The sequence below is a fragment of the Mastacembelus armatus genome, chromosome 5, assembly GCF_900324485.2.
Source record: "Mastacembelus armatus chromosome 5, fMasArm1.2, whole genome shotgun sequence".
NCBI classification, from domain to species: Eukaryota; Metazoa; Chordata; class Actinopteri; order Synbranchiformes; family Mastacembelidae; genus Mastacembelus; species Mastacembelus armatus.
In genome coordinates, this window is record NC_046637.1 from 26,392,114 (window position 1) to 26,403,470 (window position 11,357).

At 39.4% G+C, this 11,357-nt stretch overlaps 2 protein-coding genes across 2 annotated transcripts; both read right to left on the bottom strand.

Annotated features, from left to right (window-relative positions):
* Positions 1-962: 962 nt before the first annotated feature.
* On the bottom strand, positions 963-5,927 carry LOC113130579 (phosphatidylinositol 5-phosphate 4-kinase type-2 gamma-like). The gene is made up of 10 exons (XM_026307326.1): positions 5,772-5,927; positions 5,585-5,682; positions 4,539-4,635; positions 4,016-4,165; positions 3,046-3,192; positions 2,487-2,525; positions 2,005-2,118; positions 1,668-1,926; positions 1,437-1,540; positions 963-1,304 (listed from the first exon to the last, which is right to left on the bottom strand). The coding sequence occupies exons 1-10, from the start codon at positions 5,919-5,921 to the stop codon at positions 1,224-1,226; spliced, it is 1,239 nt and encodes a 412-aa protein (XP_026163111.1). The 5' UTR covers positions 5,922-5,927; the 3' UTR covers positions 963-1,223.
* Positions 5,928-7,334: 1,407 nt separating this feature from the next.
* On the bottom strand, positions 7,335-9,305 carry LOC113130541 (insulin-like growth factor-binding protein 5). Its single transcript, XM_026307262.1, has 4 exons — positions 8,754-9,305; positions 8,152-8,180; positions 7,956-8,075; positions 7,335-7,817 (listed from the first exon to the last, which is right to left on the bottom strand). The coding sequence occupies exons 1-4, from the start codon at positions 9,067-9,069 to the stop codon at positions 7,713-7,715; spliced, it is 570 nt and encodes a 189-aa protein (XP_026163047.1). The 5' UTR covers positions 9,070-9,305; the 3' UTR covers positions 7,335-7,712.
* Between the last annotated feature and the right edge of the window lie 2,052 nt (positions 9,306-11,357).

The following is an 11,357-nucleotide window of genomic DNA, read 5'->3' on the forward strand; positions in this document are numbered from 1 at the left end:
GTTGATTGCTTATAAAAACATATTTCGATGTTTAATCAGTAACTGATTGACTGAACGGAGATGAAGTATAATTGACACATCTCTGGTCGTATTTGTAGGATTCATCCGTCTCAGTTTTCATCTATTTTGGACCATTTGGCTGCACCATGTTTGGTGTACACAGTGTACTACTATACAGAAAAAACAAACTGAGTGTACTCCAGCCCAGCAGAAGACTCAGCAGTGTGTTAAACCCTCATATTTTTTTTTGTTTTAAATCAAAAGAACTAATAATAATGATAACAATAATAAACAATCTTGGATTCACTCTCAGAAGCTTATTTCCCTTTCTCAAGCTTGTGTTCCCTCTGTGTGTATTTGTCCACTTAGCTGTTGGTCCAAAATGAAAGCCCCATGATAGTCTTAATAGAAGATTCAGGAATGTGTGCCAGGAGGACTGGGACATGGAAGAGGACTAAATAAGGACAACGCATCACATTTTGCTCGTGCTTGTAGTCATGTTGTTAGACTTCCAAACCAGAGCACTGCCACGTCTTTGATACTTTCAAGTCTGAGTCAGTCGGTGCTGTGGCACTGATCAGATGGTGCAGGCTTTTGTGTAGCATCCACTAAAGCTAACAACACTGCACTGTATGTAGCTTAGCACAATAAATACTGAACACTGAGCTCAATATCCAGCACTACTGCAAATCTGCAGCAGTTTGTTTACCTCATATCTGTCCTTGTAAGTTTACACGTCTTTACAATTAAGGACAAATATGAAAGTGTTTCCTGAAGAAATTTGTGGTCTGTTATTCATGTTTTGTGAAACTGGTTTTAATAACATCAATCATGAATCATAATGTAGTTAAAAATACATTCACTAGTAAAGAGCATTTCTGTTACACCAAGAAGAATACATTTGTGTCACAGGTGTGTATTTAATTCACCTCACATGATTTCTTTTGGCAGTCCTGTATTTCAGGCCGACATTTCAAGTTAGAGCAGTGTTTCTAAAACTTCAGGTGAAAACAAAAGCATTAACGACTTGCCAAGAAGCCTCATGTCTGCAAATTCTGCATTCAAAACACAAGCACAGTCAATAGTGGATAAATACTCAAAGAGCGATAAATCACTTAGAAATCGATAGTAAATTTTCAGGGCATCTTGATGTTGATTTGGCATGTTGTAAACATTACATAGTTGAACTCCTCCTGTGTTAAACTGGAGCGTGAATCGTTGAACTAGCCAAAGATCTTATTGATGAACTCTCTGAAACGTTTAGCGTACTGCTCTGGATGAACTGTGGAGATTTCAGCTCCTGCCTGGAAACACACAGACACAGTTGAGACATGACTACATGCAGAAATGAAAGCAAGCCTTTTACACTTTGCACGATAGAGGGATGTGAAGTACAGTATGCTAACTGATCCCTTTATAGAACATCCAACTCTCACCCCGTGTTTGACAGCCTTGGCAGCATGAGCAGCTTTCTTCTTGGTGTCGTACTGAGTCAGCACGTCAATCAGGCCCATAAAATATACCTCCCTCCGGGGTGCACCTTACATGGCAGCGATTCACAGCATTTGATGAGTTATTTTATTCTGCATGTATGACCATCTACTGTATGATTAGCCGCAGCACACTGTGAGCTCCTATGAGCCGCTGAAAGTCACCAGAGGACTCACCTACAGTGCTCTGAATAGCATACACATCCACATATGGGTCGAACTCCCCGGGACCCATCGGTTTGAATGAGTTTGTGTAGCCAGCGATACCCTCAGGTGAGGTGGAGCCTGGGACAGGAGCCAGACTGTTTTCATCAGCTTCTTCCTCATCGTGGGATGACTCCATCTCCTCCTCCTCTTCCTCCTCCTTTTCATCCCGCTCAACATCATGGATGCCCAGGAGCAAGCTGTAGTCCATGATCCTCATTCGCACAAGGAACTGAGAAAGGACACACACACACACGCACGTCATATCAGAGCAAAGCAATAATGCTGTTACTTTCCTCCCCATCCTTACCTCAATATCTCTATGGAGCTTGTCCATGATCTTCTCCTTCTCCTCAGCACTCACATAAACTCTCTGCATGTTATTCCTGAAATCTACGTCCTTATAAGTCGGTAACTCTTTCACCTGGAAACACAGAGTGAAGGTTAACTAATCAACTGGCATCTTTCATTGTCTCGTAATAAACATTATCAGCCATCCTAATTGCCACTGGCATAAAATCTAAATTATACAGCCCTAAATATTAGTTTTCAGATAAAGACTGAGAGATCAGACGTTTTCACAGCTGTGTGATAAATAAAACTGTTATTTAAATCGTTTATTGTTTATAAGTGTTTTTCCTGTTACTTCGAAAAGTCTAATCTGGAGAAGTCATGTCATCAGATAATTCAAGGTAAGAAATGCAAGAGATACTCATGTACTTTTTACAAACAGGATCTAATTCATCATCTGTTCAGTGTTGCCTCTAAACCTTTACCATGAACTCATCTCACCTTCTCCTTAAAACTTGCTTCACGAGACAACAGGGACCCCTGAGGAAAGAAAAGGCAGTCAGCGCTAACTGTGCTGGGAACTGAAGCGGTGCGGCTGATGCAGGCATGAGCAGTGAAGTGTGGATGTCGGATAACAGAGACAGAGCGTTACTGAATGTAAGAAGCTTCAGATTCATTTTAGTTCAACAGGTCAAGCAATTTCATTTAGAGATTTAGAATCATGACATTTTAGGAAGAAATTTTTACTGAAGTGCAGCTACAGTTTCTTCGTTAGAGACTCTGCATCAAGACGATTATTACTTTTCATGTTATTGTTCTGTTTTTATTTGGTAGCAAAACATTTAAAACATTCCATCGTAACTGTCCTTTTCAAATGTGCTTTTCATTTCATTTCTACAGTGAAAAATATGTGGTCACAGAATAATTCTAGCTAAAGGTTTTGATGACAGAATGAACGCTGATGTAAAGAAAGTGTCTCTTCCCTTGACCCCTGATAAGTTCCTGAAAGCTGCTAAATGAACTGAGCTGTTGATGAGTCACAGGGTTCTGCAGGATTTACCTTGAGGTCGTATTTTCTGTGTACGTGCAGTCTGTGGCTGAACATGTTCCTCATCACCAACAGGTAGGTGTCCTCGCTCTCCACAGTGACCCTGTACATGGCCAAGAACTGAGGGAGCAGCGTGCTGCCGTGACAGGTGACAATATGCTGGAAGAAAACATCTGAATGAATAACATGGGATGAGGATTCTTCTTTGGCCTGTGATCAGCACTGGACAAGTTGTCTCTGTTTAACCGTCTGCAGTAAATACATTTTGAAGTAATACCAATAATTTGCCAATCACGTGAACAACTCTGATTTCAACATGGAAGTAGTTTAGAATAGAGTTTCTCTTCAAACATCTCTACTTGGCCACAGGCTTTTTTTCACAGAAGGCGATTTGACTTGTAACGAGTGTAAATAATAAACTAACGATGAAACGATCGTGATGGATGAAGTCAGTTTCAGGCTCCTGTTGTTGTATACCTCCCTCCCTTGGTTGATCAAAACAAAGCTATAATTTTTCAATCGTGACAAATGAAAACGTCTGTTCTAGAAAAGCCTATTCGGCCTGTAATACCCAAACACAATACAGGATCGAAACATAAATCCATAAATATGTCTTCATTTTGACAACATGATTATTTGCGTCCATTTTTATTGACCTGAGTGAATCGTGTCCATGACGACCTTTCCCATTGGTCTGTGTTGTGTAGAAACAGAAACACAGTACAGTTGCCTCAGTATTTTCTAAACTCAAATTTAGATGTAAAAACAAGAGCCCTGGTCGAGTGTCACTCATCTTCTAGTGTTGATGTTGTAAAACCTTTGCCATGACACCCAGGGTTATTAAAAAAAGCCCTTCTTTGCAAGTGTACAGGACAAAATGATGGAAAACACGTGACTCGTTAACTGAAAGTATAAATTAACTCACAGAGCTCAGTATAGTGAGATCTAAAATAGTGTCTGCTCTCAGTGTAGTTTTTCCAACCTGGTGATACTCAGAGAGGATGTTGTGCATTTCCTCCACCTCCTCGCTGGAGATTTCTTTTACTACCAAAGTGTGGTCGTATGATGTCAGCAGGAGCCCCACACACTGGCCCTCCTCGTCTTTGAGTGGAGGACTGCGAGCCAGAGACACCTGTTGGTGAGACAGCCATGTTGTATAGTGTACACATAGTGTAGTGTTTTTGACATCCCTTAGACAAGTATTCTGGTTTAAAATAGTTCTGTAGACCTGATCAGTAATCCATCCACGTATAAGACATTTGTCTCTTCTCGTTCTGCAGTGTGAATTTCATCAGCACAGGCTTTAACGTGAGCATACACGTCGCTTCACATCATTTTGTGCTATAAGCAAATGACTCTGATGACTCTGCGCCTCCTGGCACATGCAAATATCACACAAAGACATGCAAATGTAGAAAAGGAGCAGATCGCTCCATACCAGAAGTGTCTGGATGTTAGAAAAATATAGGCTACTGAAAAACCTGCAGTTGTTTTCCTGATCATACCTGGTAATCTTGGTCCTCAATGCCAAAGCGCTCTCGCAGGTTTCTGAAGACCTGTGGACAGTACTCTTTGAATTTGAACTGTCCAGGAAGATTCTCCCTGAGGAATAAAGACATTTTAATACGTTAAAAATGAAAAGGTTTGGTTTCCTGTGCTTTAACAGCATCCACATCTATTTAGCATCTGTGCTTGAGAGGACATGAACCTGTCAGGGCTTAGCCAAATAAAAACTTTTAGATAAGTTTTATGTGAAATAGTCATTTCTTTCATTTTCACTTGTATCTTCCTATAGATTCGTTTTGCTGCGGCACAATAATAACATTTCAATGTCCAGGTAACGTGTGATTAAAATGATTTTAATTGTTTTATTATGCTGAATTCCATGTGTGTGTTGAATGCCCCCGTGGTTTCTTATGGACAACCACCTAATGTAAACTATTCATGAGTGTTTTTATCATTCGAGAAGCTTCTGCATCATACTGTCCTACCAGGGGAAGCAAACAACACCAAATGTCACCAAAGCAACAGCCCTTTAACTTGAGAGAACATATTTCATTGTTCTTCCCTCCCTTGTTTATAAATCTTCACCCAACCTGGATTCCTGAATGGATTAACGGATTATAGAAAGCCACTCGGTTTTCTGGACTCAGTCCTTATAGAAACTGTAGAAAGTGAACCTCACAACCTCTGATCATTAGTATTTTGGAACATCCTCTTGTCTGACTGATGTTCAGCCTCTGGGTCTGGCACTTCTTGATATTCTGGGACTCTGGAATAAGCCTGAGTGGAAATGATGCTGCACTTTTATAGAAAATACAACTCTTTTCATCCTTTTGGCTGCTCTGGCTGTCATTGTTAGTAATAATAGTTGTAGTAGAGTTACATGTGGCCTATTGTTGGTGAAGAACAGCCCTGTTGTTCTCTAAAGGGTCTGCAATCTCTGATAAGCACAGGCAGGCAAATGCATTAGAAGAGATCTGTGACAGTGCCAGGAAGCAGGCTGGAGGTTCCTGCAGTCCTGCAGACTGAGGTGTGTGCAGCACAGTACTTGTTGAAGAGGTGGTTGCTGACTTTGATCTTGGTGCTGGCTTTGAAGTCGTCAGGGAGCAGCATGACAGGCACCGGCACCTGGCTCAGGTCATTAACCTGCGCACGATCATTGATACATTTTTAATGAGCATATTCACCGTCACGTTAACACACATCCGACTCTCCACGCAGCTTCACGCACCTACCGAGTGATTGACTCCCCACATCAGCACGCTCAGCACCGGGTCACTGCCGCGGAAAACCTCCACTTTCTGCTGCACGAAGTGTTTCTTCTTGGTTTTCCATTTGGGCGCCAGGGCGCTCAGGGGATTGGAGGTGCCACTGGGAGAAGACATCGCACTTTCACGGGTATTCCGCTTCTCTGTGTGTGCGCAGATTTTCTGTTTTCATCCGCGGCGTCCGGTTTATGCAAAATAGCCTGAAGTCCGCCCTGTGGAGCCGCTGCAGCAGCTTGTTGGCCACCAGAGACTCGTGAGCGTCCAGCAGCAGTCCGTCAAACAACATCTGACAACATCTGATAACACGCACCATACTATAATAATACTACTAGGACCAATGCAGACCTTTAAAAGGCCTAAATGTGGGTTTAAGTGAAATAATAGCACTAATTCAAGTGAAACTGTGGTTAGTGGTGACTGTTTTAAATTCCACACTAAAAACAATGTTTTGTCTACTTGTCTAAGTAAAGTCAGTGCATTCAGAAATATTACTGATGACCAGCTACTTTAATCTGTGCAGGGTGGACCCCTGCCTTTCACCCAAAGACAGCTGGGATAGGATCCAGCAGATCCTGTGACCCTGGTTAGGACTAAGTGGGTATTGATAATGGATGGATGGATGGATGGATGGAACTACTTTAATTCTTGGCAGGATAAACAGGAGATTTTAAGTTTATTCCATATCTGAAAATACTTTCCTTTATAAATACTTAGTTTTTTGTCAAATCTCCACAGTGCATGTGCTTTGTTTTCCAATAAGGCCAAAAATGAATTTTTTGATTGTACGTCATATTCAAATCTCAACTAAAACACAACATTTAAAGTAAGTAAGGTCAAAATTATTACTGAGTTGTTGTAGTGGATTCTGCTGTAATGTGGAGACGTTTATATTTCTCTGTTACCCAGCATGTGTCATGGTCTCAGTGGTGTTTAATAAGTTATCACACACATTGCAGACAATGGACTGTCATAATGGTTTATTACAGAAAAATATCTTATATTCATCATGTGTGTTCCTGGAAGGACTAAGATGTTTAGAACCTATCATGCAAAATGAATTAAGAGATTACACTTTGAGCTGAAGTTAGATAATCTGAACCTTTTTTAAAAATCACTGATAAATCAAAAGAAGTTCTTTAAAGAAATGCCACCATGTAAATTTGTGTTTTAAAACATAATGATTTCAGTTTCTTAATATCTCTAGTGTCTGCTCATACAGGTTACCACTAATCAATGACTTAAAGTATCAGAAATAATAGCATAAATAAAACATCATGTTCAAATGACCATAAATAGGATTGCATCTAGAGATTTTGTACAGTAATTACAGGAATACAATTACAGTGGTTTTAAAGTAGAAACAATACATAGGATATAAATACGATGTATGTATGAGTGTATGCAAAAGATAAAATGACACCTGCACCATATGTATACTACTGTATGATACTCTGCTATTTGTGCAAACCAAACATATGTAACATATTTTTGCAGCTAAAAACCCAAAAGTAAACTTGAATATGTGTCTAGTTGCATCAAGACTTAAATTACTGGGGGAGGGACAGGTACTGAGTGTACTGCTCCAATGTGTCATAACATGGGTGGATCATTTCATTCGTTCATAGAAGTAAAACATGACATACCACAAAATCAGTAGAATAGTAGACTTGTAAGTGTGTCAGAACAATACAGCCTTAATATCTTCAGTAGAGGGCGCAAAGAGACAAAAAACTTACATTTGATTTCTAAACAGTGTCTCATTGGTGGAAAGCTGCTTCTGGCTGATTGAAAATGAAGCATGAGCACCGTTTTTAGTTCTTTTAGACTCTGCATGATGTTCCTTCATCTTTGTCTCTTACTGGTGACCAAACTCCAGCCTCCTTTGCCTCAGTCCAAGCTTCATGCATTTTAGCAACTCAGGCTGCCTGTCTGTCTGGTGTTTGAAGAGACTGGCATGCCGTTCTTGTCCACGCACCAACATTTACCACGCTGCTTTCCTCGAGATGACCAACACTGGACCAACAGACCAAACAAACAGATGCTGAATATGGAGCTGCAAAAGCATCTTGTCTCTTTGACAAATTCTGTACCTGTATTCCTGTTCATATCATTTCTGTCATTTCCAATAATTCATCTTATTTGCAAGCTCACCTGCTTCTTTCTGAAGAAGCCATGCTTGTCACAGTTGGGCATGTAGATATCGTGATTTGATTTGAATAAATGGGCATCAAGGACATTGATGAGTGTAGTTAGCAGTTTACGACATGGAGCCTGTAGGAACAGACAGATACATGTAAGTCAATGGCTGATTTCAGATCAGTGAGTAATATTTCCCTGAGATTTTTACCTCTCTTGGATCCTCAGTAGGTTCTGAATCTAGAAACAGATAAGGGGATAAATGTTTACCATTGATCACTTATATGAAAACCTGTGCAATCAAACAACGTGAATTGCATTTTACTGACATCAGGACCAATTATGTTTTAATTAACTCCTTCTTAGGCTTTGAATATTTAAGCACATGCTGTACTTCACTTAACCAATTGTATAAATCAGAACAAATAGATTCATAGTAAAACACAATGGTTATACTGCTGTTACTGACACTTTTACATTTCATTAAATAAATCATTCGACTGTGTTCTTACTATATAGTTTATGAGAAACTCAAGTAAATATTTGTGTGTTTTGCTGTTCAGATTTTCTCTTGACCCTCAGAAGTTCAAGATCGTCTTACAAAAAGATTGACTGACTGTCCATTTCCTGATGAAATATTAAATTTAAGTATGTTATCCTGTCAAAAATGGACAAGATATTCAGCAAAAAGTGAACTGCTGTGGCAAATCTGCCATGATTCCTGAGCTTCTGTAATGCTCTATTTCATTCCTGCATTCTTACATCCATTCATATCATCTTCCAGGCACAACGTGCTATGTGGGACAGACTTACCTACAGTGTGGCTGGCTTCAGTTGGGCTGTCACTGCTGGAATTGCTGCAGACTCCTCTGCCTTCCAGCAGAGCACGGAGGGGCCTTGGCTCATCCTGTGGAGGTGCACAACGCAGACCATGGGCGCAGCTCGGAGTGTAGACACCACATGATTCTCCAGCAGCTAGAGTGGTCGCATTTAAATTGACAGATGGCTGAGTCTGTGAGGGCTTTCCTTCACAGGTGGGACATCCTCTGGGCAGTGTGGTCAGTGGCACTGAGCTTGACGGAGCCAACTGCAGGAGGAGCAGCACCAGGATGTTTAAATACAGAAGCATCTTACATTCAAAGTTGTCCAATTGATAACAGTCCAGTCTCTTAGACTTGTTAACTGCTTTTTTATAGACTTCCTATTCTAATTTTCCCTTGTTTGCACTGTCTTTAAGTTCCACAGACTGCGGTTTGTCTGTGTGTCAAAACGTGAATGTAATTCCCTCAAACCAAGACAAAAGGATAATGAGGCTGACAGGCACCACTGGCAGCAGCTTTTAAAGAGCCCCAAACAGTGGGGAAAGGTATGGGAGGGTTTGTGATGGAGAATGTTAGTTTTCTCTCTCATTTCCACACAGCAGAGCACTCCCCATTTCCCCTCATCTCTGACACATACTCACTCACGCATGCTCATACCATTTGTTCTCTGTCATCCTGTAGGATGGTAATATTTTCAAAACCAACACAAATCACTGTGCGTCTCCATTGCTCTGCCTTTTCCCCACTGTGATAGTAGTTAATTTTCAGAGATAACACTTTCCTCTGACCACACAGTTGTGGCTGTTATAATTATTGCTGTTCATCATAAAAAACCAAGGTCCATCAGAATTTATCTTATATTCAGTCATCAGTAGAAACATTGATAACTAAACTGACCTACTTCGGTACAAATGAAATGCCAATATAACCCTTAACAGTGGCAATAATAATTAAATACATTTATTCAGGTACTGTAATACTTTTGCAGTTGTTTTAATTTACTTGAGTACTTTCATCTTATGCTACTTATACACATCTGACAGCTGAAATGACTAGTTTACTAGATTTTACACACATCTCAACCAGGCACAACATTAAAAAATTTATCATGAAGTATTTTGCAGTGTTGTGCCATTTATGGTGATTATAATGAGCTGACAACATAGCACTCAGTGTGATTTGAAATACATTTACAATTTGAGTTAAAATACTTTAGTTTAAAATGTATAAATGAACTATTGGCCTCATTAAATCTTCAGAAAAATACAGATAAGATTAAAAAACAACTCCTAGATACAAAAAAAACAGGAATACAAGTATTTAATTACTTCCACTCTTTTCTTTATATAGCAACCTCTAAACAGATACTTTGTTGACAGAGTCTGTAACTGCAGGGCTAAAGATTAATAACAAAAGGCCGAAAATAAGAGGCTGAAGGAGTGCCACTCAGAACTGGATGACTAAGACATTAATAGCCACGAGCAAATAGTCCCACCCTGTAAATTCCACCATGTGTGAGTCACGAACCTATTAAATTAGAAGACAGGCTCTCAACAACCTGACAATGTGTCTTCAAACTTAATGAATTATTAACATACAACCTGTGACTAGCTCATCTCAGATAATGTTGATATATATATTATACATTAAGAATAAAATACACTGAAAACAGATTCCAGGTCAGAAGGGTATACATCTCATGCAAGCAAAGTACACACACGTGACCTAAACAATACCCAAACACAGTAAACGTATACAGGCAACTCTTAGGATAACTAAATACTGTTAAGGTTAGGGAGAATTAACATTTTATTAGGAATTTGAGAGTAATCCTGAATTCATACCTTTGTATGTGATGTGGTAGCTTGATTTTTAAAGCAAATATTCCCACCTCTTCCAAATAGTAAACATTGTTCTACTTCTCCAAACATTTACCATATAATGGGCTAGTAATATAAGATAAAATCAGGTGAGTGTGAGACCATAAACATTTAGATTGTTTTCATGTGAAAAAATCTTCAGGGTAAAAATTGGATATAGTTGGGTTTTTGACTAATGTTTGGACTAACAACTTACATTAAGTTGTTGGCTTTTGCTCTAGGAAACTGTGAAAGGAATTTTCATTTTACATGTTTTAGGAACTTTAGATGTTTAGATTCTTATCCATCACACAGTGCCATCAAGGAGGCATGTGGATGGTACAAAATTTGTTTTGTATCATGACAACAACTGCAAACATATACAGCCAGAGTTAATATAAGAGTCAAAAAGAACAAGGAGTCCTGAGCCCTGAGCAGAACATCGCGATGGTGGTCGGCTATTACATGTACTGACTGCAAACTCTACCTGCCAAATACAATAAAAATTTATCTGCAAGTTTACCAAAGAGAACTGCTGCTGTTTTAAAGAAAAATGGTGGCCATAAAAAATATTAATTTGATTTAGATATTTTTGTTTACCTCACTTTGTATGAAGTTAAATTATAATTTAAACCTAACCTTACTTTACTTTTAGTGCCTGATAGTTTTTTTTTCGCACAGCAAGAGGAAGTATGGGAATTACCTTCTTTTCTGCAATCAATGGTAATAAAATCTGG